Source organism: Drosophila gunungcola (assembly GCF_025200985.1).
Source record: "Drosophila gunungcola strain Sukarami chromosome 2L unlocalized genomic scaffold, Dgunungcola_SK_2 000052F, whole genome shotgun sequence".
Lineage (NCBI taxonomy): Eukaryota > Metazoa > Arthropoda > Insecta > Diptera > Drosophilidae > Drosophila > Drosophila gunungcola.
Genome location: NW_026453165.1, coordinates 416,702 through 440,293, shown reverse-complemented (window position 1 = coordinate 440,293; position 23,592 = coordinate 416,702). Strand labels below are relative to the sequence as shown.

The following is a 23,592-nucleotide window of genomic DNA, read 5'->3' as shown; positions in this document are numbered from 1 at the left end:
ACAGCCTAGAGTGGACCCTAATCGGGACCAAAACGGAGAATAATGCCGCCGCTAGTTTTGTTCGACTAAAGAATACCTGCTAAACCTTAATCATCTTTACTTCACTTTTCCGAACATCTTTTATTTTCTTACCTTTGAAATAAGACTCAAATTTTTAAAAAATTACCTAAAAGTTTAAAAATGGATTACATTTTAGGAAAAATAAACTTTATTTAAGGACATTTTAGTTTTTTTCGGGTATCATTCATAATTATAAGACCTTCTTTTATACTTAGAACTAATTTTAGTTTTTTGGTGTTGGTTTGAGTGCTCTATATATATAATATGCCCTGGTTTCAAAAGTACTGGGTATAACAAGTGAACACCTTGCGCGACGAGCTGATTGACACGGCCACATGGGGACGAGAGATACCATGGTACTCGGTACTCGGTACTCAGTTTTCCCGATCCCGTTCTGGGTTTGCTGTCCATTGAACCCGTCGGCCAAATGGTCACTCCTCGACGGTCGACGGTCGACGGTCGCTGGTCGCTGGTCGCCGGTCTTTTGTTTGCATTTCGCGTGTAAATGAAGCGTGAAATTGGCTGCAGTGCAGCGGACTCGATCCAACTCCAACTCCGATTCCGATTCCTATCCCTCACTGCTCCGATTTCGAATGGAACTCGGAGAGCGTCGCATTGTTTACTTCTTGTTAAGACCTGACAATGGGATAATATGGCCATATAATGGCAACACCAAACTATTTGTATGCAATTGCCATTAACACTTTATTTATTGCCTCGCGAAACGAGCAAATTGGGCTGTGCATGGAGTTTGGAGCGGGGGCCAGCTTCCAGTGCAAAATGCCGCTGGAATGGAGCTGTCGATGTATAAGGTCCGTTTATATCAGGCCTAATGAAGTAGTTATCAAGGAACGGAATCTACTAGGTCTACTTGGAATTGGCAAGACCAGGACTGGGATCAGTTTTTTTTTCAGATTGAGCAATGAAACAGTTTTCATTGGATTAATTACATTTAATTATCCTGATCCAAAAAGTTGGAAAAGTAATGGTATTGGTGGTATGGTAAAAACAACTGAGGGTTGGGTTTTTTTATGAAGACTAAAACAGTGAAAAAGTAATTAAAATGTAATATGTAATGTCGAAATCAAATTCGATAGGCGGTTTTTATATAATAAATATAAATGTTTGTATGAACGGATATTATTTAAAAATACCAGGATGGTAATATTGGTATAAAATATTAACATATAATATGATGGTACAATCAAAGAAAATATCTTAAAATAATTCAAAACTTTTCACAAGGTATAAAATGACTGCTAAAACAGTTGGGGGAGTTTTACGTTCCTAGGTAGGTAAATAGAGGTGAAGTGCTGTGTTAAGAAAGACCTAACGATCATAACAGTATTCCAGTTTAAACTCATAATTGAGTCACCTGCTTAGCTCTCTTATTAGCCCTTTCCGTGGGTCATTGAATTTCCTGACTTGACACCCCAACTCCGAAAGGTAAACAATTCTACAGTCCGGGAATCATCCAATAAAGCCAACAAAGTCATTAACGAGGCCCTTAACACTACCAAAACGGTCTATGTGCCGGGGTCTAAGTCCCCAACTCCATTTCCAATCCACAAAACCCTTTTACCCATATGTCTTGGCTAAATTATTTAATTTATGAGCCGCAACAACTGCGTCTATGGCAACCGGAGGAAACGCGTCGAGCTGCGGGGCAAATAAATTTCCATTTGGCTAATCAAATTTATTGCACTTTGTGCGGGGCTTATTCAATTACTCCCCAATCGGAGGGAGCAGGAGAGCGAGAGAGAGGGCGATGCGGAGCGACAGAGAGGGGTAGAGAGCAGCTCCGCCATTATTTCGCTCCGCTGAACGCTGCATTCCCATAGGTCGGATGCCCGGAAAGGGGCGGAGTCCACCTCCTGCCCACCTGCCGCCTCACCTGCGACACCTGCGACGATCGATCGACACGCTCCGATCGCATAGCTCCCTCTCGCTCTTCAGCACTACGAAAAAAAAGAAAACATTTGAAGGCCAGAAAACCACTCTCGCAACATCGGAAAACAACAACTCCAACCGGTTGTCTCAGACCCACCTGAGTTTTCACCTGAGTTCAGTTTGCTGGCGGCTTTGAAACAGCCCGGTCATCATCGTCGCGTTCGGTTCTTTCGGTTCCGATTCGATTCGATTCGATTCGTTTCGACTCGAGTAGTGACGAGCTTATAAAATATCGTTGTTACCGAAGAAGAGTGCGCGAAAAATTTGTCAAGGTGTCGGCAACCTGTAAATAAAAAAAAAACTCATAAATGCACCCCATTATACCGCGATCCGATTGGACAGTTAAGACCTTCCATTTCTGGTTGATTGACGGAGTAGCCAAAAGTCCGTCGGCAAGTGTTCCGGTTGGTGTAAAGGAAAAAACTCGATAAGGCCAGTGGACACAAGAACAGCAAATCTAAACACACCGGAAGATAAAACCAACTCTGAAGAGGTCACCAAGAATTACGACTACATAATCCATAAATAGGTCTACAAACAATCACGATAAAAAAGGTAAGTCTATTGCAGTAAAAAACGAACTGATCAATGTGTAATTACACCAACGGTGTTCGTTTTGCATAGTACCCATTTGATAATCCATATTAAAATAAATTTTATATTTAGTTATCATAATTTTTTGACATTTTGAAATTATCTAAAAATTGTAATTATAAAGATAAGACAACGAGCTTAAAAACATCTATTTGATCAGAATATAAAAAATAAAATAAACATTAAGGAAATATGAAGTACTTCTCCTCGGGTTGATTTCAAAATTTATACTCGCTGTCGCGAAACCATTGTGACCCTCATATTTGATTTCCATAAATTGATTAGGCGAATTTTTTCATAGCCCTGATCTGGCTTACCTCATTATTACCTCTAACACTTCTGTGCCCCATTCAAGATAACTTCCGACACCCCCGACCCTACGAATCTAAAATCACTCCTTGAGCCCAACCTACTTCTCAGCATGATTGACAAATATTACAAGTACAAGCAATCTTCATATTTCATAATTCCCCTGTCTAATCATCCAAATCAGTCAGAAGTGGGTAAAAACAAAAATAAATAACGAAAATTAAATATCATTAAATTTGATTAATTCCCCACCTGGACATATCAAATCAGACAAATATCAAGCCAATATCATCGCTATAGAATAAGAATTTGATTAACTCAATTTTGGGGGGCAGAAGACTTTGCCTTTGCCTCATGCTGATAGCTCGATGAGTTTATCGCTGATTGGGTTTAATTAAACACCATTAAAGAGAACAAATTGTCAGCGGCGCAGTCAGTGCCAATAAATCACGTTTTGTCTAGCTGTTTTTGTTCAATTTTCGGAGGGGGCACAGTCTTCTACTTGTACCCGTGTGTACCTACAGAATAAATGAAATTAACTGGCCACAGCTATCACTCGCCGATAATCGTGTCAAAAGCCCCTGACCACTTGACTTCTTGACGTGGACGAGGGCCTCCAGCTTATAGTGAAAATAACACACATATATATAGACAGATATGTGGGTCCAGATAAACCCGAAGAAACCCGGGAACCCACCGAGGTGTCCTGAAGTTCTCCTTCCTGGTGATAATCGGGCACTTGGCCGACTGATTTAATTAATACTTATAACGCATGTGACTTGTCAACACAGTTTTTAAACGAATTTGTGACGCAAATAGCACGCAGTGTTTTTGTATCTCTGAGATAGCATCTTGCACAATAGATAATGCCCGAAAGATTCTCAGTGAGCGATAAAATTAACTTGTTTTTTTGGGGCCGCCCAAAATTAAAATATGTTCTTCACGGCACTAGCATTTCAATTCAATTACGGCAGTTATTACAGTTGTTTGCCGATACTCTAGATATTGGTTTGGTATCTCGTAGATATACAACCGAATTTTTGGCAGCTATCTGAACACGAACTCTGATTTGATTTCGATCGTTTGACAGCTCCCAATTTGGGGCGCTGTCTTTTGAAGGGTTGCTGCTTGATGGCGACACACCCCCGGAGATGTATTTGCTCCAGCGGGAAGATGGCGCCAGAGCCCATTGGGATGTGCTTCATTAATTCTTGGCCCCAACCCCCCACTAAATGGAACATGCAAACATGAGAACTCGACTTCGTCGTCCTCAAATTGCCCACCGTCTGCCTCGGATTCGCTTATCAAGCCACACAAGACAATGACAAAGGGCAGATGGAGATGGCGTCGGGCAACAGTTGTCCAATCCCCAGATCCTCCCGTATCCCCGATCCACTTAATTCCTCCTCACTTCGACTTCTGCTGTTCTTAACATGCATTTTATGAGTAATTGGCCCCGCATCAACATCACCAACATGGGCTAAGCTTGTAGCTACAGCATCTCCATTCTCCATTCACCATCAACAACATCATGGTCTTCTGTCTGGGTCTTGAGTCTCTGACTCTGAATCTGACTCTGATTCTGACTCTGAGTCACAATTTGAACCTGCGACTACCTTAGGGCTACCGTCCCAGCAATCTTCTCCATTAGGGTGGCCACTGGCGAAGACTTGCTACCTGGCACCGACGCTTAAATGCCCTTGCAACCCATTTACGACTCAAGCCAATCAAAATTTATTGCAAATCCATGGTAATGTTAATTTTAGCATGTGCTATAACACCAACGGTATCAGTTCTACAAAGTACCCAAGTGATTAACAGGAGTTTAATAGCCGGCCGGTTTGCTAAATATCATTGATAAAATTATTGAACATCAAAAAGCTCCACACACTTAAAATTTTACTAAAAATATTAATATTATTACGGGTAATCTAATCTTATAATAATGGTTTTTGATAGATTGCTACATCTATTTAAAAAAAAAAATTTTAATATATGGAGCTGCTAGATTGCCTACAATTTTATGAAAATTCTTGGAAAAAGAGTTTGGATTTTTTTACCTTTTAATAAGTATTTTATGTATTTTAATAAATATATTTTTTTAATATCTAAAGCTCTTAGATTGCCAATGAAATTAATAATACTTTTTGACAAAGTAAAGTATTTATTTATTTAACGAAAATTATATAGAGTAACAAATAATAACTAGAAAACCTAATTTTGCATTTCAACAATTTTACTGTCGAATTTATTAGAGGGTCATAGCAGCCAACTATATTTTCACCTGACATCCTCTTATGTTAGGGTAATTTTTAATTCGTTGCAACTCCGGCTGATAGCCAATAAATTGAATTAAGATTGCAGCAAAGTAAAAACAAATGAGGCAGCAGCTTCGACACAGGATATGAATAAACTAATTATAATTGGGAGTGTGTGCATTAGAGGTCCATAACGTACACCCCAGAACAGGAGAGACAGAGACGGTGATGACGGCGCCTGGCCAACAAAAAGAATGCTGCCTTATCGCACCTGGGCCAAAAGACGGCGCCAAGAAACAAACAACCGAACAACTGAAAGGTGAACAACGAACAACGAGCAACGAACACCGAACCACGAATATCCAACGGAGGGCTCAGGTGCAGCATAATATGGGATAAGCCCTCTCAGCTGCGTGTGATATCTGCTTTTTATGGATTTCTGGGTGACTCACAAGATCTGGTCGAAAATTAATAATTGACCTTATCGAACCGAAACTATTAGGCAAGAGTCTCGAGAACGTCTCTCTGGCCAATCCATCAACTTCCCAGAGGGACCACACATTGATATCGGTGGATGTGGACAGCCAGTGAGCTTTCGCCCGGGGCCAAAAGTTAAGCCACCCAAAATGCTTGCCATTATCGTGGGCCCCGGGGGCGAAATTACAATGCCGATCATCAAAGTGTGACTAAAGTGGTTTAGCCTAATGTAAACCCATAAATAAGCAGCCCAGATACTGGCCAGACCGGGGACTGACTGGAAACTGGAGTCTGAAAACTGGGGACTGGTGACTGGAGACCCGAGACGCAGACGGAGACTCACTACAAAATGCCAGAAAAGAGCTTCTGTTTGCTGTTCTACCTGATGCCGTCCCTTCGGACCGTCTTTTAATGAAATATGCCAGCACAAAAGTCCGAAGACACCAAGAATCGAGGCTCGGATCGGGAAGATCGGGAGCTGGAGGAGCTAAAAACACAAAAGTGCAACCATAAAAACGACACCAAACATGAAGGAGCCAGCTGAAGACGAGTCTTCTGTGGCGAAGAGTTCGGGCCGACTTGAGTTGTGGCAAGAACGGCCAGGCAGGCCAGAAACATTGATGCTTATCGAAATGACAGAAGTGACGACAACGGACGGCGGACAGCGGACAGCGGACAGTGGGCCAAAGACAACGGACAGTGGACATCCGAATCGAACCACCGCCGTACACTTGTTTCGCTTTACGAATTAATTTCTTTATTTTCCATATGTCTGCACTGAGAGAATGTCGTGTTTGTAGGTTCAAAATGGGCTACATTGTAACTACTTTAAAAGAAAAACGGACAGTAGGCCAAGGACAATATACAGTATAAAACCGAATTAAGCTACCGCCTTACATTACGAATAAACTTCTTAACTTTCAATATGTCTGCACTGAGAGAATAGTTTGCTTAAAAGTAACATGTAAAAAAATTTAAAGAACAATTTGAGCTCAAGGACAATTTTGTATAACAATATTTTAAAATCTTTAAAAGTCAAATTATTTTAAAATTTAAAAATCTTTTGTTGACTTATTGACAGATTTTTCCAAAATTTAAAAAAAAATGTATATTTAGTGATAATCTCTTTCTCAGTGTCTTCATAGTTAGGTTACTTTTAAGGTTCTTTAAAGTACTCTCCTAAGCTGTACGAATTAAAATGCTCTTCGAGATTTTGTCAGTGCCTTTATGACTAGGCTGGGCTACGAAACCCACACAGCCTACAATGTTGCTCTTAAATATTTCCCCAGACACTAATGGAGCTTATCTCTAAACGGAACAAGCAACCGCAAACAAGTTGCCAGACTCGGACACAGACTGCAACTCAAAAGCCCAGACTTTGACTGAGATTCGAAATGGAACTTGGTCTGGGAGTTGGACTGGCGCTTGGCCTGATTAGCATGCAGGAACTAAGAGGCCCAGAGACGCCGAGAAGTTGTGTCAAAATGTTAGCCACGAAATCGCCCCCGCCAGAAGTCCGCAATTCCGCAGGTCCGCAGATCCGCACATCCCCACCCATCCATATGGATATCCAAGGCTTCCTGGAGTGCCCGGTATCTGGATATGGACCGAGCAGGTTCAGCGTTAACTTGATTAGTTGCTGGCCAGCCACTGACTAAAAGTAAATGAAGCCATGCCAAACCGACCAGGCCAAATCGGTAGGCAGACGTCAAAAACCTGACAGTTTCTAGCGAAGTCTCTGCCTTTTAATTACCCAACGAAACGTCAATCAGCGGAGGATTCCTCCTGCTCCGATTGCCTGGGCCATAGGCTCTAATAAAGTCGTAACGCGGATACAATTATAAGGCGGCTCTACAACAAAGCCGAACGGCACACATTCCCCACATAGCTCTATACTGCTATACGGTTCCCATTCGCATTCGCATTCAGCATGCAATGAATTAATCAGTGCGGGTCTTATAATGAACTCAGCTCAGGGGGGAACTGGTAGTGGTAGCATAATAAGTACCACTAATTTAATAATTTGCAGTCCGCAAATTAAGTTTGTCAGCTGTCAATGCGCGGAATTCGTTGACAACATTGGAAACTGACAGCCAAACTCATAACCGAAGTTATGATCAAGCCCAGAAATGAGTTATGAACTGGAGTTTTACTTGCTGCAAAGATGCATGCGGAATGCTTCAGCGAGGTGAAGAAAGATGCCACTCAAGCTGAACCTTGCTGACATTGGCAAAGCTCATGAACAAGTTGTTGTGCACTTGGAAAAAGATTTCCGTAAATGTAAAAACTAGTATATATAATTCTCCATAACATCCAATTCTTTTGAAGTCATTTAATTTTTAAATAATCATGATTACTATCAATGGACTTGTCCCATCTCTTGATAAAATTATTTATGTTTTTAGGACCCAATTCCAATAAATATTTTCAAGTGTACTATTTCTTTCTCTTGTCTGGCCGTGATTGTTTGCCGGTTGCAACTTCATTCCGCGCAAGAATGCAACTAAATCAATCACCGCCACACTAATTTGCCATTTAACAAGGTATTTGGACAATTTTGATATATGTAGGGATGTCAACAGAAGCGGCGGCCATCAATCAAGCCGAGTTTTGGGCATGGGACAGGGTCTGGAGGAGATGTGCCCTTGACTTCTGAAGTTCAGAGATGGCAGCGGAGTATTGGGAAGGTTACACACCGGCTCTAACCATTTAGTTGTCATTAAATGATGTCGTATATTAATTAGGAAATCATGCAGTTACCAAAGCCAAACTTCGAATGCAGTTGGTTGAAGAAACACTTCGGGCTAAACTGGCACCTGATATTAATTTGATCTGATAGAAGCCACTTGGACACGGCTCTCGAAACTGCCTGAGCGCAGTGCAGTCGTTGAGTTGATGATGATGAAAATGAAGTTGCCGCCCAATTTAATTAAAATTCCAAACGATCTGCACATGAAAGCTGCTGCTGCTGTTGCCGGAGAGCAAAATAAACCCAACTCAGTGCCCGTGCTCGATGAAAGACGTGTTGATGGAAGAGATCAGCCCCATGCTGTGGTCATCGATTTGCATTGAGGCAAGTTCGTCAGCAGCTGCAACTTGCCAGCAGCAGCAGCAGCGGAAACCTCAACCCGAAGTTGAATCTGGAAATAAAGTGGAAGCCATGAGCATGAGGCACGCTTCTAGACCGCAGAGGAGTCAATCGACTAACTAACCCATAGGAAAAGCACTCCGCTAGGCGAAATTTTGGCACTTAAACATAAGAAAGGCTCCTGGAGCTTCTGGAATAGAAAGTAATAAATCAATTTTTAATGGTGGTAATAGAAGAGAAAAATGGTCAGAAGATAAAGTTTTAACGTGTTTTTCCGCCAGTAGATTAAAAGATATCTTGTTTTAAATGTCAATAAAATAAGATCTGTCCCCGAGCATTTTGTTAAATTAAAATACATTCTTTATGAATTTACTATTATGTACTTTTAAAGATTTACAAATGGTTATAGTTCGTTTTATTATTATGAAGATTGTCTACGAATATTCATTACTGTATATATAATTTAGTACGTTTGTATTTAGTATTTAGTACGTTTACTTTCCGCCTTTGGCAATATACAATTTAGAAAAGTATTAAGCACACGTAATAAAAAAACGATAGTAAATTTGTCTGCCATTTCAAAAATGGTCTGCGCTGCATTGACCCTTTCTCAGGGTTATTCTAGCACTCCCTCTCCAACGAGTTCTGCCACTCCCCAGACCCTTAACCACGATGCCCAGTTAGCCAGTGTAACCGCAGCTAACCTCGAGCGGCGAGTCCCGATCTAACCGATGACTTGGTCATGGCTAGATGGCAAATTACGGAAATTGGCATAATAAAGTGCACGATAATTGCACGTTTAGCGTTTATTGAATTACGAACTTCTAATGTGCGACGAACTAGATATATATATACCTCTTTTTATCACATCACAAAAAAGTAGTATAACATTTGCATTTCTATTATAAGTGTAATTGAAAAAATCCGATTTAATTTCAAAAGCTCAGTTTTATAACTAAGTTATTTAGCTGTGACTGTAAATATTTATGAAGAATTAAATATACTTAAAAAGATCGTTCTCGTTTATTAAATTAAAACAGTCATTCTGAGATAGCAAACTGATACTGCCTCGAAATATATTGGTAAAAATTTGAAAACAGCAAAAAAAAACTTGCGAAAAGCTCTGAACATCAAATTGATACTTGCATTTTTTTTCTGTGTACAAATACATACATTAGAAAAACATTTTCTCTCCGAGGTGATTTTTAAACGAGAATTATTTCTCTACACTCAAAAATATAATTGTAATAGAAAGTAAACTATACATACATAAATTTCATGAATTAATTTTGCTAATATGATACTTATTTCTCCCTGTGCAGCCGCTGCCGTCGAGCATTGATCAGATCGCCCTCCTGGATTATGGGCATATCGGAGGAGATCAAGCTGGAGGAACTACCGCAAGAAGCCAAGCTAGCGCACCCGGATGCCGTAGGGCTGGTGGACCGTGCCCCCGGATCGTCGGACGCCTCCGTCGGCGCAGCGCTAACGGTTTCGATGTCGGTCTCCGGCGGAGTGGCGCCCAGTGGAGCAAGTGGAGCCAGTGGCGGCACCAACAGCCCCATTTCGGACGGGAACAGCGACTGCGAGGCGGACGAGTACGCCCCAAAGCGGAAGCAGCGGCGTTATCGCACAACCTTCACCAGCTTTCAGCTCGAGGAGCTGGAGAAGGCCTTCTCGCGGACCCATTATCCCGACGTGTTTACGAGGTGAGTAACTTATGACGAAATGCGATAAGAGCCTTAAAGCCCAACAAAATGAGTGCCCCAGAAGAAGAGAAATTTGCATAAATCGCTCATCGAGGCGCGACAAAGGCTTGAAAGTCAATTCTCGGTTTTACGACACGAATGTGGAAAACGTTCAGGTGATAATAATAATAATGCTCATAACGAGGCGACCCCCCTGAGTGGATCGATCGATCTTATTTGGAGCAGCTGTTTATGGAACTCCCTCTGGGATAGCCACAATAACACAATCTTGGATTCTTTGCCCTAAGAAACTGTAAAGTTTGCAATTAGCATGCAGCAATGTGGTTGAAAGACAGCCACAGTAACTGCCATAAATTAAAAGCCAGTCAGAGAACGCTAATTGAGACCGCACGAAGCTCAAACCCAAACAAAAAACCGAAATAAAAAAGTAAGCTTACAAAGTCGATCGCAGCCACAATTAGATCAACTTTTTTGCCGTGTCGCTGGTAATTTTCAATTCATTAGGCTGCGGGTTCATTTTAATGCTCAGCAATTAATTAAGCAAATAAATCAAATCACCTTTGATTTCAGTATAAGCTTCAATTAGCTTCTAAGTGGCTGGAATGAATGGCTCGGCGAGGTGAGTTTAGGTCAACGATATGAGTAGGCAGCGGGGGATTTGTAAACACATTTTGGTATAATTTCGAATGGTAATGATATTAATCAATCTACATTCTCTTAGCCAAACATTTTGAAAATCGTATAGAACACGTAGTTGATGTCCGACCATTTCAATTGATGAACTGCCCTAAATCATTGTAGTTTTTTCTAGCTAACCGAGGTTTCTCTTTCATCTTCTTGCAGAGAGGAGCTGGCGATGAAAATTGGATTAACCGAGGCGCGCATACAGGTAAGCATTTCACAAAGAGGAGAATTCAGGGCTCCAAGCTGCGCAGATTTGCGGTTAATTCGCGTGGCCCACGTGCAGCCAACAATGTTGAAAATTGAAAAATAATGGAGCATGTCGCTACTAATGAAATCGAGAAAAGACGAGACGAGACGGGAAGGGACTAGACGGTCAGACAGCTGGATGGAGAAATTCATTTAATTCTGTTTTAGTGCCAGTCATTACATGCCCGGTCAGTTTATGGCCGTGAATTCGCTGCTTCTTTTTAATTACTGCTCATGCTAAACAACATTATTTCGACTGGGACTCCTTTTCCGGCTCCCATTCCGAGTGCAATCAGTAGCCGTCGTCCTGCGACGGACTCCGTATTCAGATTGTTATGTTAAAAACTAATTAAAGAGGCGTTTTCAATAACAACGCCCATTAATTGGATGCTTTGAGAGTGTAGTAGTGTGCATCATAGTAGATGCAGGATACAGTAGCCTGCCACCAGCACATAACTCATGATCCCCATTCCTGGCAACCTTTTTGCAGGTCTGGTTCCAGAACCGGCGGGCCAAGTGGCGCAAGCAGGAGAAGGTCGGCCCCCAATCGCATCCGTATAATCCCTACCTGCCCAGCGGCGCCGCAACCATGCAGACGGTGGTGGGGGCCGCCCTGCCGCCCAATCCCTTCACCCACCTGGGCTTCCAACTGCGCAAGCCCTTCGACGCCCAACACGCCGCCAACCTGGCCGCCTTCCGCTACCCACACCTCTCCGCCGCCCCCATGATTCCGTCGGGCTACTTCAACCAATTCCAGAGGTGAGTAATCCCCAGGAATTCTAGCCAAACTAATAACATTTATATTCGATTCCAACCAGAGAATGTAATCATTATATTTATGTAATAATCATAACTCTTTAGAATTAACTTAGAATTTCAATCCAAATAAAGGCCAACCCGTATTTGACGCGACTTCAAGCCCTATACCACTAAAAAATTATTTAAAAATATTTAGTTGTTATTAAGATTTCATATCAAGAAGACTAAAACTTTAAATACTCAGTGGCATTTTTATTTAACTTAAATAATTGTTAAACCAACTCCGTTTGTAAGATTTAATTAAAACTGTTTTACACCAAAAAAAATACATTGAAAAAAATTGTTGGGACCAGGTGTGAGATCAGTGATCCAAAGTCTATTAGAAAAGTATATTTTTATCAATATAATAACACGTCAAAAACATAAAGGTTACATTTATGTAACACAGATGCACAATATATTCACACTTGTATAATAAGTTATTTATTAAAGTAGGTTCTAATTATACATTCACTTTACTCAATTCATTCAGGGCTCCTCCACACATGTTGCCCCACGGGATGGCGGGCATGTACTCCCCATCGAGCTCCTTCCAATCCCTGCTGGCGAACATGACGGCGGTGCCGCGGGGACCGCCTCTAGGAAAACCAGCCGCCCTTCTGGTAGGATCTCCCGATTTGCATTCGCCCAACCACCTGCTTGCCTCGCCGCCCACTTCGCCCGTCTCCTGCCACGCCTCCCAGCATCAGCAGCATCCGGCCGCCCATCCGCCTCCCCCTCCGCAGGCCCCTCCCCAAATGCCAGTTGGAGTGCAGCCAGCTCAACTTTCGCCCCAACAGCTGGTTGGAATTGCCTTGACCCAACACCAGGCGCCCTCCTGTCTATCGCCCACTCAGACTTCACCGGTGGCCTTGACACTGTCACACTCCCCCCAGCGACATCTGCCTCCACCACCCCCCTCGCATCAGCCCCCACCTGCCCCGCCCAGATCTTCCACGCCCCCCGAGGACAGACGCACTTCCTCCATTGCCGCCCTGCGTCTGAAGGCCAGGGAGCATGAACTGAAGCTGGAGCTGCTGCGGCAAAATGGACATGGAAACGATGTGGTCAGCTAGCTGGAGGTGGAGGTGGAGATTTTCAAGGATGCGTTGGAGAATACGATGGTCAGGAAGAACATCCCAAACCCAAGTGCAAAAACATTGCCCGTTCACCGTAGTCTTAAGCCAATAAGTTATTATATTGTATGTATTTAACACGGAATTTTTAATAAATCAACAAGTAAAACACAAGATTTGAGTTTTTTTTATCATCGCTAGACCTGAAATAAATTATTTTTGTCTTTTTCTTGACTCTACACTGACATTCGTCACATATTTGCGTATTGTTTTAAATGCAAGATCAGAAATAATCATGTAAAGCTAATATAAAGTGAAATTTTATTTTCGTGAACGTAGCCAAAATGTTTAATTAACTCTCAATCAAAAGGTGTAGTGTATCGAAATCAAGAAACCATACCTGAAGGATTTAATATCCAAACAATCCCAATTCCCACAAAATAACCATAAGCCCAGGTCTAATGGACAGACGCCCCTGTATAATGTGCGTAACAACACCTACTCAGGTGAAAAGAAGGAGAAAAAGAAGCTTAAGCCAACCCAGAAACTGAATCACAGCCAGTCTTGGAAGCTCGGTACGATTTCAACTCAGATCCGGAGTCGAAGCTGCCATTAATCAGTGCTATTGCCATAAATCAGCAAGTGATGGGGCAGCGGACTGGGGAAGAAAAGAGTTGGTATGATCAAAAACAAAAACCAGGCAGTCATCTTCTGTGAGAGGGTGGAACAAATAGAAATTTATGAATAAATTAGATACAAATTAAGTATGCTAATGAGACGCGCCGTTCGGAGACGAACAATTTTAAGGAGAGAGGCGGACACTAACGAAATCTCTGTCTCTCTTCGCTTTTGTTGGTGAATTATGCGCGGTAATTAATAAAATGGAATATTTATGATAACATTTATAAAACACGAAGTTGCCTAATTCGATTACCAGATTTTTGGTCAGCCGCTCATTTTTTTTCGACCCAAAACTCGAAGCGGAAAAATAACATGGATATGGACTCCGCCTCAGATGGCCTGGTAATTGCGTTGAGGTGGAACTGTGATAATCATGTTTAACCGACGGGACTGCATAATGTTTTTCAACTCCCTTCAGAGGCTGGTAACGTTTTATGAATTTCAATGAGTTCGTCAAATGCAGAAAGCGAACGAGAACTGAAGAACCAAGATCCAAACAATTAATTTGCATAATAATCAAGTCAATGGGAGTGCATAAATATATATAGTTAGGCAAAGATGGTGTTCCAACAACCATATTAATAATCTTTAATTAAGGCGACTAATTAACGCTGACGTTGAAAGACTGAATCTAAATTACTACGCCTGCATTTTGATATGATGTTTGTTTAGTTAAGAAAATGGAATTGACACAAAGTTCTTTAATTTATATAATCCAAAAATGAATATTCAAACAATTAATAACTTTTTGTCAAGATTATTTGAAATTCCACACAACTCATGAAATAACAAAATTAATTTCAGTATGTATAAACATTTATTAAGTGCTAGCACTTGTTTTATTTCTCTAGGAGCCTAGCTTACAATTATAACAATAATTAAATTTATCTCTTAGTGCACGCTACCTATTTGTCTAACATCTCTATTGTATTTTAGTAACTGCAATTAATTTGTTAGCAAATTTGTACAGAAACTTTCAAATAAAGTGTTTCTTTGTTTGGTTTTAATTTAATTTAATTTCAACGCAAACTTTATTTTGAATTCCACGAGCCACAAGTCAGCAGCAGCAACAACAACATAAGGAAACCAGGGCCGTTTTTTCCTTCCTTCTCCATATATTATGTTGTTGCCTTGCCAGACAAAATGCAGCTTTAGTTTTTTCAGTTGTTTACTTTTATTTTGTATCTGCTGGATATGTAATTGCTGTGGTGCACATGTGTGTGTGTGTTTCGTGTGTCGGCGCAATTAAGTTTGCGTTTAATTTGCAATTATCCAAGCGACTTAAACTAATTAGCGCCACTTTGATTAAGCTTGGCAACAACAAAAATTTAAACGAAAATGGAAAATGAAAATGTTTGCAATTTTTCATGAGTAGTAACCGCAAAAATGGGTAAATGCTAATACAAATTCGCAGAAATCTTAATTCAATTTAATTCAGGGCCGTTTGGCCCTGATGTATGTATATATAAATATATTTATAAATGCTCATAAATTGGCTATAAAATCACACAGCCTAACATTTGTTTGGGATATAGCAGTACCTGGCGGTGAGAATCGATCGGAAATTATAAATTCATTGGGACAAACAAAAGACTTAGGCAACGAACTTTCTGCTGGAATTGAGGATGAAGGGAAGAAGGGAAAAGAAGCAGCAACATAAGACTGTTCGAATTTGAATGAATCCAAAAATCCAGTTACATATGCATATATTTGTAGAGCAGTTGAAGTGGGATCAGCGATGAGATAATCTCATCAATAAATGCGAGTTTTTTGGGCAAATTTATCAGATTATATTCGAAATCACCTTATCGAAATATAAGATGACAAATACACTTACCATTATAATAGAAATATGTTTACGATGATTTTATTAACCTCTCGTCGCATTCCAAGTGGGTTTGTCACTATTTATTTATGAGGGCACGGGTGAAACAAGGCCTGTTTTGATATCCATCCTTTTGAAATATGAAATATGTGAATTTCTTCGAACTTTTTATGAACCATGTGCTACAATTTTGAATATAAATCATTAGGGGATGAGGGGTTTCGGAACCTGCGACCTCATAAGTGCCGACAAAACGGTAACGATGTGACTTTTATTATACTTCACCAAGGCGACACGGAACCCACAGAAAAGGCCCCAAAAAATAAAAAAGGAAGACAAAATGAGAAACATTTGGCGCCGTGGCAATTAGTTATCAAAGACGTCGCGCATTGACAAGCAAAAGTCAAGACACTGAAAGCCACCCAAAGGAAAACGAAACACCAAAGCAGAAACACTGAAAGAATGTAGAAAGGGCGAAGAGTGGGGAATCGGGTAAGCTATATAAAGTGGACATTATCCATACAAGTGATGACTCATCACGAATGCGAAGCAAACTGAAACTGAACTTACAAGAGGGTGGAACAGAGACAGAGAACCACTACTGAAGTTGCTGTAAGTAAAGAATCCAGCTTGGGGACTTCAATATTCCCAATCCCCCCCTTTTCCATAGTTTCCTTAGGCCCGCCCCAAATCATGGCAACGTGTGCCGGGCCAAGACAATATTAAAACGTAGCTCAGCTAAACATTGATCCTTATCGACATCTCGGAGAGTTAGCTGGGTATACCTATATGTGTAGGCATGGATGTGGAGATGCCTGAATCTCTGCTTATGGCTGCCACTCGAGATCGGGATCCCGGGACTCTGAGGTGGGGCTTCTGCAATTGGTAGCTGAACAGCAGCCGCAGAAGCAGCAACAACTTAGCACGAATCACTTCACGGGGCACACCTCACACGCAAGGTGAGTTCAGGGATTTGCCATCACAGAGCAGCAGAGATTTTCTAGTACTTATGACGGGCTAACATTTATATTATTGATCCTGCATAATTTATTTAAGAGAAAACCAACATATATACAAATAAAATATATAACTAGAAATGATTTTAAAAATATAAAAAAAATAATTGGTTACTTAACAATGATAAAATAACACATATAAGTTGAATAACTCAATTGTTGACTACCCAAAGTTGAAATTTTTGTAAAACCTACAATGTTAATTAAGCACTTAATTCGATCAGAATTTATTTGCATAAATATTGAAAATAAAACATTCCCACATAATTACTTTGAATGACATATGGCATCCTATATATAGTCCGATGTGTAACATCCTACTGACCCATTCCCATGCGGGCTGTGAATTCATAATTCGAATCAAATCGAGGAGACTCGGAATGAATGCGCTAATTAAATAAACATAAAAGTCTCGGGTCGGGCATATTATCTACGCCTCCTTAGCTTATCTGCGAGCAACATGTGTAAGAGATCGGATCGCTTAAGCGAATTAGCATATTCCACTCGATTTGGGGACTCAAACCCACGCAGCTGGGCATTAGGATCGATAATGAGCTGATTAAACCGTTTTCGACTATTTTTCAGTCGTAGGTGTTGCAGCGTGCAAGATTAGATTAGACTAATCAGCTGGATCAGCCGCAGTCGGGGCAGGAATATAAAGAAAACCAGAAAGCCAACGATTGGAGATCAAAACAAAAGCCGTTGCTCGTACACTCGATAAGTGGAGCGGTTACCTTTCGATAATTGCGGGGCTGCAGTAATTAACTCGGCCAACGGCCACTTCGCAATGCGAAATATAATTCGAGTTTACCACAAATTAAAATAGCCATCCGACGAGGCATCCGCAGCATGCGACGCTGCAAAATCTGACAAGCGGCAAGAGCATAATAAAAATATGTATGTGAAATGTGAAATTAAATAGGACGCTGCAAGCAGCTGCCCCCAAACACTGGCAGAAATTAGGGACGGTAAATAAGCAATCTTATTAGTTTACCGTATAGTTATTCCAGAACGTGTGGTTTAAAGTGGACTAAAAAAAGCTCCAGCTAGCTAAAAGTCGCAAAAAGTACACATTGTTTCAACTCTCTCATTCTATTACATATTTCCTTAAGCCAAACCAAAAACCATTGAAAAATTCTTTATAAAAGTTTATTTTAAAAATGTTTGAGCTTAAAGGATTTCTTTGCTCTTAAAACCTAATAAAAAATGCTAAAACATGGTACATTTTTTGTTAAGGTGTAAATATAAAGTAAAATAGTTTCCCTATTACCATTATACACATTCTAAAAATTTTACAAAATAATTAATTTTCCAAAGTGCAATTTCATTGACATATTTGGACGTGACTACCAAAAAAAAGGAGCTGCCAGCCTACCTTTTTAGCCCGCTCGGCTCACTAATTTGCCATTTAGTCGGGAATCCCAAGCATTTTGGTGACAAGAGCGAGAGCAGAAGGTTGCTCCTGGCCAAAACTTTAATGGCTTAATGTGGCAAATGTGGCAGTGACTCCGGATCTGGCCGAGAGCATTGGTCACATTTCGAGCAATTCCTACATTATTTGCCTGATATTTCAATCTTCCAAGCAATTACCCGCAGCAGCAGATCGCTTAAAATCTTATTAAGTTTGTTTGTTTTCATCATTATTTTCACGGCCGAGGCCATTTTCGGCCATTAAGAGTGAAAATCTTGTGTAAATCGAATTATTTGTAATTTATGGTATGGGGCAGCAACAGCAAAAGAGGATTATTACCCATCCAAAGGAGGAGGCATCGTCGTCGAGCAACCTGGAGCTGGAGTGGAGTGCAAGTTCCTGATCCAGCCATAGCTAAACCAATAACCATTAAGCGTGCTAAAATCAATCGCAATTGCATCACCTCCCCCCACAACCGAACCTTTCCCCAACCACCTTCATCTGCGGTTACAATTTGCAGACGATTTGCGGTTCCGTTTTTTTTATTTCTTTGTGGGTAACACAAAAAAGCCAACATGGCTGGTTAGTCCTAAGGTGGAGATTCTGGAGGGGCAGCGATCAGCAGACCAAACTGGTTCAAACAGATTATCGATTTTCAATTACCGATGCGGCGAGTGTGCGGCTAAGTAGTTTGGTTTTTGTTTGGTCTAGCAATTTTCGAGTCGAACTGCAGCTGGCCCGGCAATCATTTAGCAACTGAGCGGACAAAAAGGAAAGAACTAAAATGGGCAAATAAAAATTATAAAAGGAGCGTGAAAGGAGCAAATATTTGAAATGTTTAAATGTATATAGTTTAGAATTCAAAAAGTGTGACTTTGTGAATGTGCTCAAGACTTGTGTGCTGTTTTAAAAGATTAAATTCTTAGTAATTCAATTTGAAACAATTTTATTCATGAATGGACTTATTTAAACTTATTTTTACAAATACTGTTTTTAATTTGCGTTTAAAATATTTTTTTATTATGTTCTCGCCATTTTTAATCTGACGCGCTGCCCTACAAGCTGGGTTAAGGAAGAAACAACCCTATTTTAACCACATTTAGCAAAGTAAAGATGAGTTGAAGTAACTTTTTATTCGAACCTGAATTCTATTGATATGCTACAAACTATATATAAATTCGAAATAATAAGCTATAAGCTCAGGCACATATGGCACTGAGAAATGACGTTTGTGCTCCGAAATAAAATCCTGGCTTAAAGCCAGCTCAAAGCTTTAGCTGATTAGCTGGGTTTAAAAATTGAGTGCGACGCTCGGCAGCGTGTTTCCATCAGAGGCGTCAGTCACTCACCTACTAACTAACTTAGTGGCTATAACTAACTAGCCATCCAAATTCGCGAGTAAGTTAGCTGGCCATATGCGATCACGGACATATATATAGGCATATCTTATCTAACGAATCGTTTAGCAAGTCTAACCCGTTTCAGTGGCGTGTGACTCGGCCGAGCTGGCGATCTATGAATGAAAGCGACTGACTGGGATTCAGGTGAGAGAAGTGGAGATGGGGAGATCTGGATGGCGGGGCTATGCTAATCGTTGGGATTATAATTAATTAATTAGCCGGCAGCGATCTCACAACCCATCTTTCCATCTTCATGGTCGGACATGTGCAGGTCTCCGCGAACGAGTTCGTTGCCAAAGTCTTTCGTTTCTGACTTTTAGCGAAGCGTCAGAAATTTAATCAAAAATTTTATAAACGCTCGGCGGCCAAATTGCACATTTAATGACAATAATTTGCGTAATGGATTTTCATGTTCTCGTAATTGAATTTATTTTAATTTAAACTAAATTACGCTACGCGTTACACGAATTGGGATCGGAGCACCAGCAGCAGCAGTCCCTCGGCCTCGGAATATATAATTTTATGCGCTCACGCGGCCGCTCCACTAATTGATTATAATTCTGTCAGTCGCCACCGTTGCCAGGCTGCCGGATCAGGTGGGTCTGCTCCCCTGTTTGCCAGTTTCAGGTTCCCAGTTTTCAGGCTCTGGGAGGAGACACTCAGATCGACCATCTCCCTGCTCCACATTTCGCGCATTACTTCGCGCTCGTTACCCTGCTCGGGGCTGCAGATCCAGCCCATCGCCAGATCCATCAGCATAACCAACTCCATCATCAGTCCCAATGCCCATCATCGTCAACAGCATCATGCTGATGAACTTCGATCACTCATAGCATAGAGATGGGTCAACATATTTAGTGAAAACAGTTTTTAGTATTAGTAAAATGAATTTGAATTTAAGACAAGTGAGACCCCTTCTTAATTTAATATTTTCCATTCTTTAAAATCATAGATTATAATTTTATAATATCAATGATTTTTACTTATTTAAGTATTTTTTTTTGTTTTAATAATTGTGCCAAATCTATATTTTTGAAAAACAAGTTTTTTAAGTTATGGTCTAAACTTTGAGAAGGAAAAATACATTTTGAAGGGGTTTCCTGTGATTTAAAATATAATAAATTTTCCCGTAAGAGTCACGCTCTCCTCCCTAGTTTAAAATTGCAGTGCCTGACAGGTGTTTTGGCATGGAAATGACGATCGATTCGCTTCGTCGCAGCCTGTTAATAAATACTCATCGCCTGGCACTCTTAAAAGGAAAGAAACGCAGGGAAACTGGGGGCTCGGTAGGTGTGCTGTAAAATTGTTTGATAAATTTCATAATAGTGGGACATTATGTTTGCTTCCGCTCGCTGTTGCCACAATTTACTTTTTATGAATGTCAATGGTTTTTTAATTAATTGCAGGCCATTTTCGGGCTGCCCCCTCTCGATGCTATACGAGATTTTCTCTTTTTTATATGCAGATATATATATATATATATATATACCTCGCTTGGGGAACTCCCATAAATCTGAAATTGATCGTCGGCCATTAATGCAACCCAACTCGATTCGATGCGATTCGATTCAACGCGATGCGATGGGGGATCGTTAAATTTGTCTCACTGGATGTGCCAATAACAATTATCTATGTCCATAAAAATAATTTCCAAATTAAATCTCTGCAGTGGTCGTCAAATCTCCTGGAGATTAAATGGCATTTGTTTAATATTCGTACACGGTACTTATAATCGAACGGGTATGCTGCTTTTTAAAAGAGCAATATGACACTCTTAATAAAATGCATTTAAGTTATAAGACCATGGGTAATTTTTATCTTTTAGTCGAAAATCCTTACGAAGCCCTTTGTACTTTTCCGATTTGTTCCACTGTTCATTTAAGGCGCTTAAATTGTGTTTCAATGTGGAACTTGGTCTTGAATCCGGGCTTGGCACTCTACACGAGCGCCAGAAGCGCAGAAATCCAATCAAAACGCAGCCCAAGACGCCACCAACACCACAGCTCCGACTCAAGACCAAGACTCAAAATTGGAGTTATAGTCGAAGTTGGATCTTAAAACCAACACCGATGTGGCCCAAGTCGACTCCCTGTGCGAGCCATTGTCGTAAATCACACATTAAAATATTTATTTGTATTTTTACTTGTTCAGAAATTAGCTAAGAGCCCCCAGTCGGGATTCGAAATGGACTCGGGGTCGGGAGTCGGCAGTCGAGAGTCGGGAGTCGGAGACTGGCTTTGTTGTGCGAGTGAATTTTAATTTCCTTTTTATGATATTTTAATTTATTTCAGCGTAAATCAAAACCCAAACGAGACTTGCTGTTGCTCTCTTTCTTTTTCTTCCAAGCAGAGGCTGCACTTTTAATAAATTAGATTACCCTTCATATTATCACTTCAAATATAATATGACTATGAAAATCGATATTATTTTCTTGATAAAGGCAACCCCAATATTATACTTATATAATAGTTACATATTACAAAACAGTAAACCGTTTTTAAATTTATTGAAACGTCGTTGTTTTTCCTTTTCGTAGAATTTTCTATTTTTGTAAACATTTTTTGTAAAGTTTTTTTATGATTATATATATTTAAAACAAAAAACATATACGTATACATAAGTTGACATTATAAAATTTTTATTTTTTTTCTATTTATTTTTAAAGGGCACTATTTTACGCCACAAATTTCTAAACACACAATTTTTTTGAGTGCAGTTCTTCGGTTCTTATTTGGTTTTTGAAATGGAGCGGCGCTTCCTCGGATCTCCGACATCCGCGCGAACTGCATAAATCTTGAAAGGCTCAGAGTAAGCCCTTAAAACGAGGAGTGGATCGGAATGGGAGTGGATTTGAGGTGGACTAACAAGCTGGAAAAACACTCTAGAGGCCTGGCATGCAGACAAAGATTGCTTTTTCACAGCTTGTGGTACGTCCGGCAGTTTATTAATTTGACGTTTCCAGTTGCAGGCCGGCAGTGCCCGAGATGATCTCTGCCTGAACCAGCCAGAGAGCAGTTAACGGTGCAACAATTTGTATACATTTTCAGCTCCAGAGGGTGCTCCTTCTTTTTTTTTGGGCGGGGACGTAGACGGGGTCCCACAACAATTAGTCCAGAAATGGGACCTGATATTCGGTTCCATCTAATTAAGCCGACCATTCGTTACGGGTTCCCCTTTAAAGCTGTACGAGAAGCTCAAAAAAGCTCTCTAAACTGTTAGCTGAGTTTTGGGCAAGTCCAGAAGATGGCGATTGAGTTGGGTTCACTCTTATACGCTGTAAAGTATGCAACTTTTAGGGGGTGGTCATGCAGGTTGAAAGTCTTTCTCCTTAAACTGCAGTTCGATCTAACCGGCAGAGAAAGTTTGCAGGCCAACAATTTAAAGTGTGTTATTTTAGCCACCTTTATTAAATTCATATATGGCTGTAATTTGTCGAATTCCACTAATAAGGTATTCTTAACAAATTCCCACGACTTAACAAATTTTTTTATACTTTAGAATTTAACTTTAAGGATCCTAAAACAAATTGATCTCCTACAACCTTGCACTGTTACGCAGTCCTGTTACTTTCCCCCATCAAACTTGCTGCCATTCAACATTTGAAAAACTAGGTCAACTGAAGTTACATGAGGCATTAAGGGCTTTAACAGTTATGTTAATAGAATCATTAAACAACTGAAAGTATTCATTTTCATGAGGGGTAGTTATCAGAGTGAACCCTTAACAGGCTTCTGCTAAATAGTCCCTTGAAAATTATTTCTCAACAGAGCTTTGCACTCAACAGTTATGTTAACGACTGGAAGTGTTCATTTTCGTGAGGGGATTAGCCAGATGAACCCTTAACATATTTTGGCCAAGATACCCTTAAAAATTGTTTGCCAACAGAACTACCTACATATGTACATACGTATGTAAAATTATTTCTGGTGAGGCAGATTGAGAATTTCACGCTGTTGACATTTTGCTGTTGGGCGGAAGACAGCGGATAAGTTAATGTACAATCTCTGTTC

At 40.4% G+C, this 23,592-nt stretch overlaps 1 protein-coding gene and 1 long non-coding RNA gene across 2 annotated transcripts in view; one reads left to right on the top strand and one right to left on the bottom strand.

Annotated features, from left to right (window-relative positions):
- The first annotated feature begins 2,142 nt into the window (after positions 1 to 2,142).
- LOC128253531 (homeobox protein aristaless) lies at positions 2,143 to 13,423 on the top strand. The gene is made up of 5 exons (XM_052981985.1): positions 2,143 to 2,565; positions 10,059 to 10,445; positions 11,289 to 11,334; positions 11,866 to 12,134; positions 12,667 to 13,423. The coding sequence occupies exons 2-5, from the start codon at positions 10,099 to 10,101 to the stop codon at positions 13,247 to 13,249; spliced, it is 1,245 nt and encodes a 414-aa protein (XP_052837945.1). The 5' UTR covers positions 2,143 to 2,565; positions 10,059 to 10,098; the 3' UTR covers positions 13,250 to 13,423.
- LOC128253532 (uncharacterized) overlaps positions 6,922 to 23,592 on the bottom strand; it is a 28,388-nt gene continuing 11,717 nt past the window's right edge. Inside the window, exons 2-3 of the long non-coding RNA XR_008267470.1 lie at positions 8,861 to 8,926; positions 6,922 to 8,788 (exon numbers count right to left, since the gene is read on the bottom strand). This is a non-coding gene — a long non-coding RNA (uncharacterized LOC128253532). The remainder of the gene's footprint in view (positions 8,789 to 8,860; positions 8,927 to 23,592) is intronic.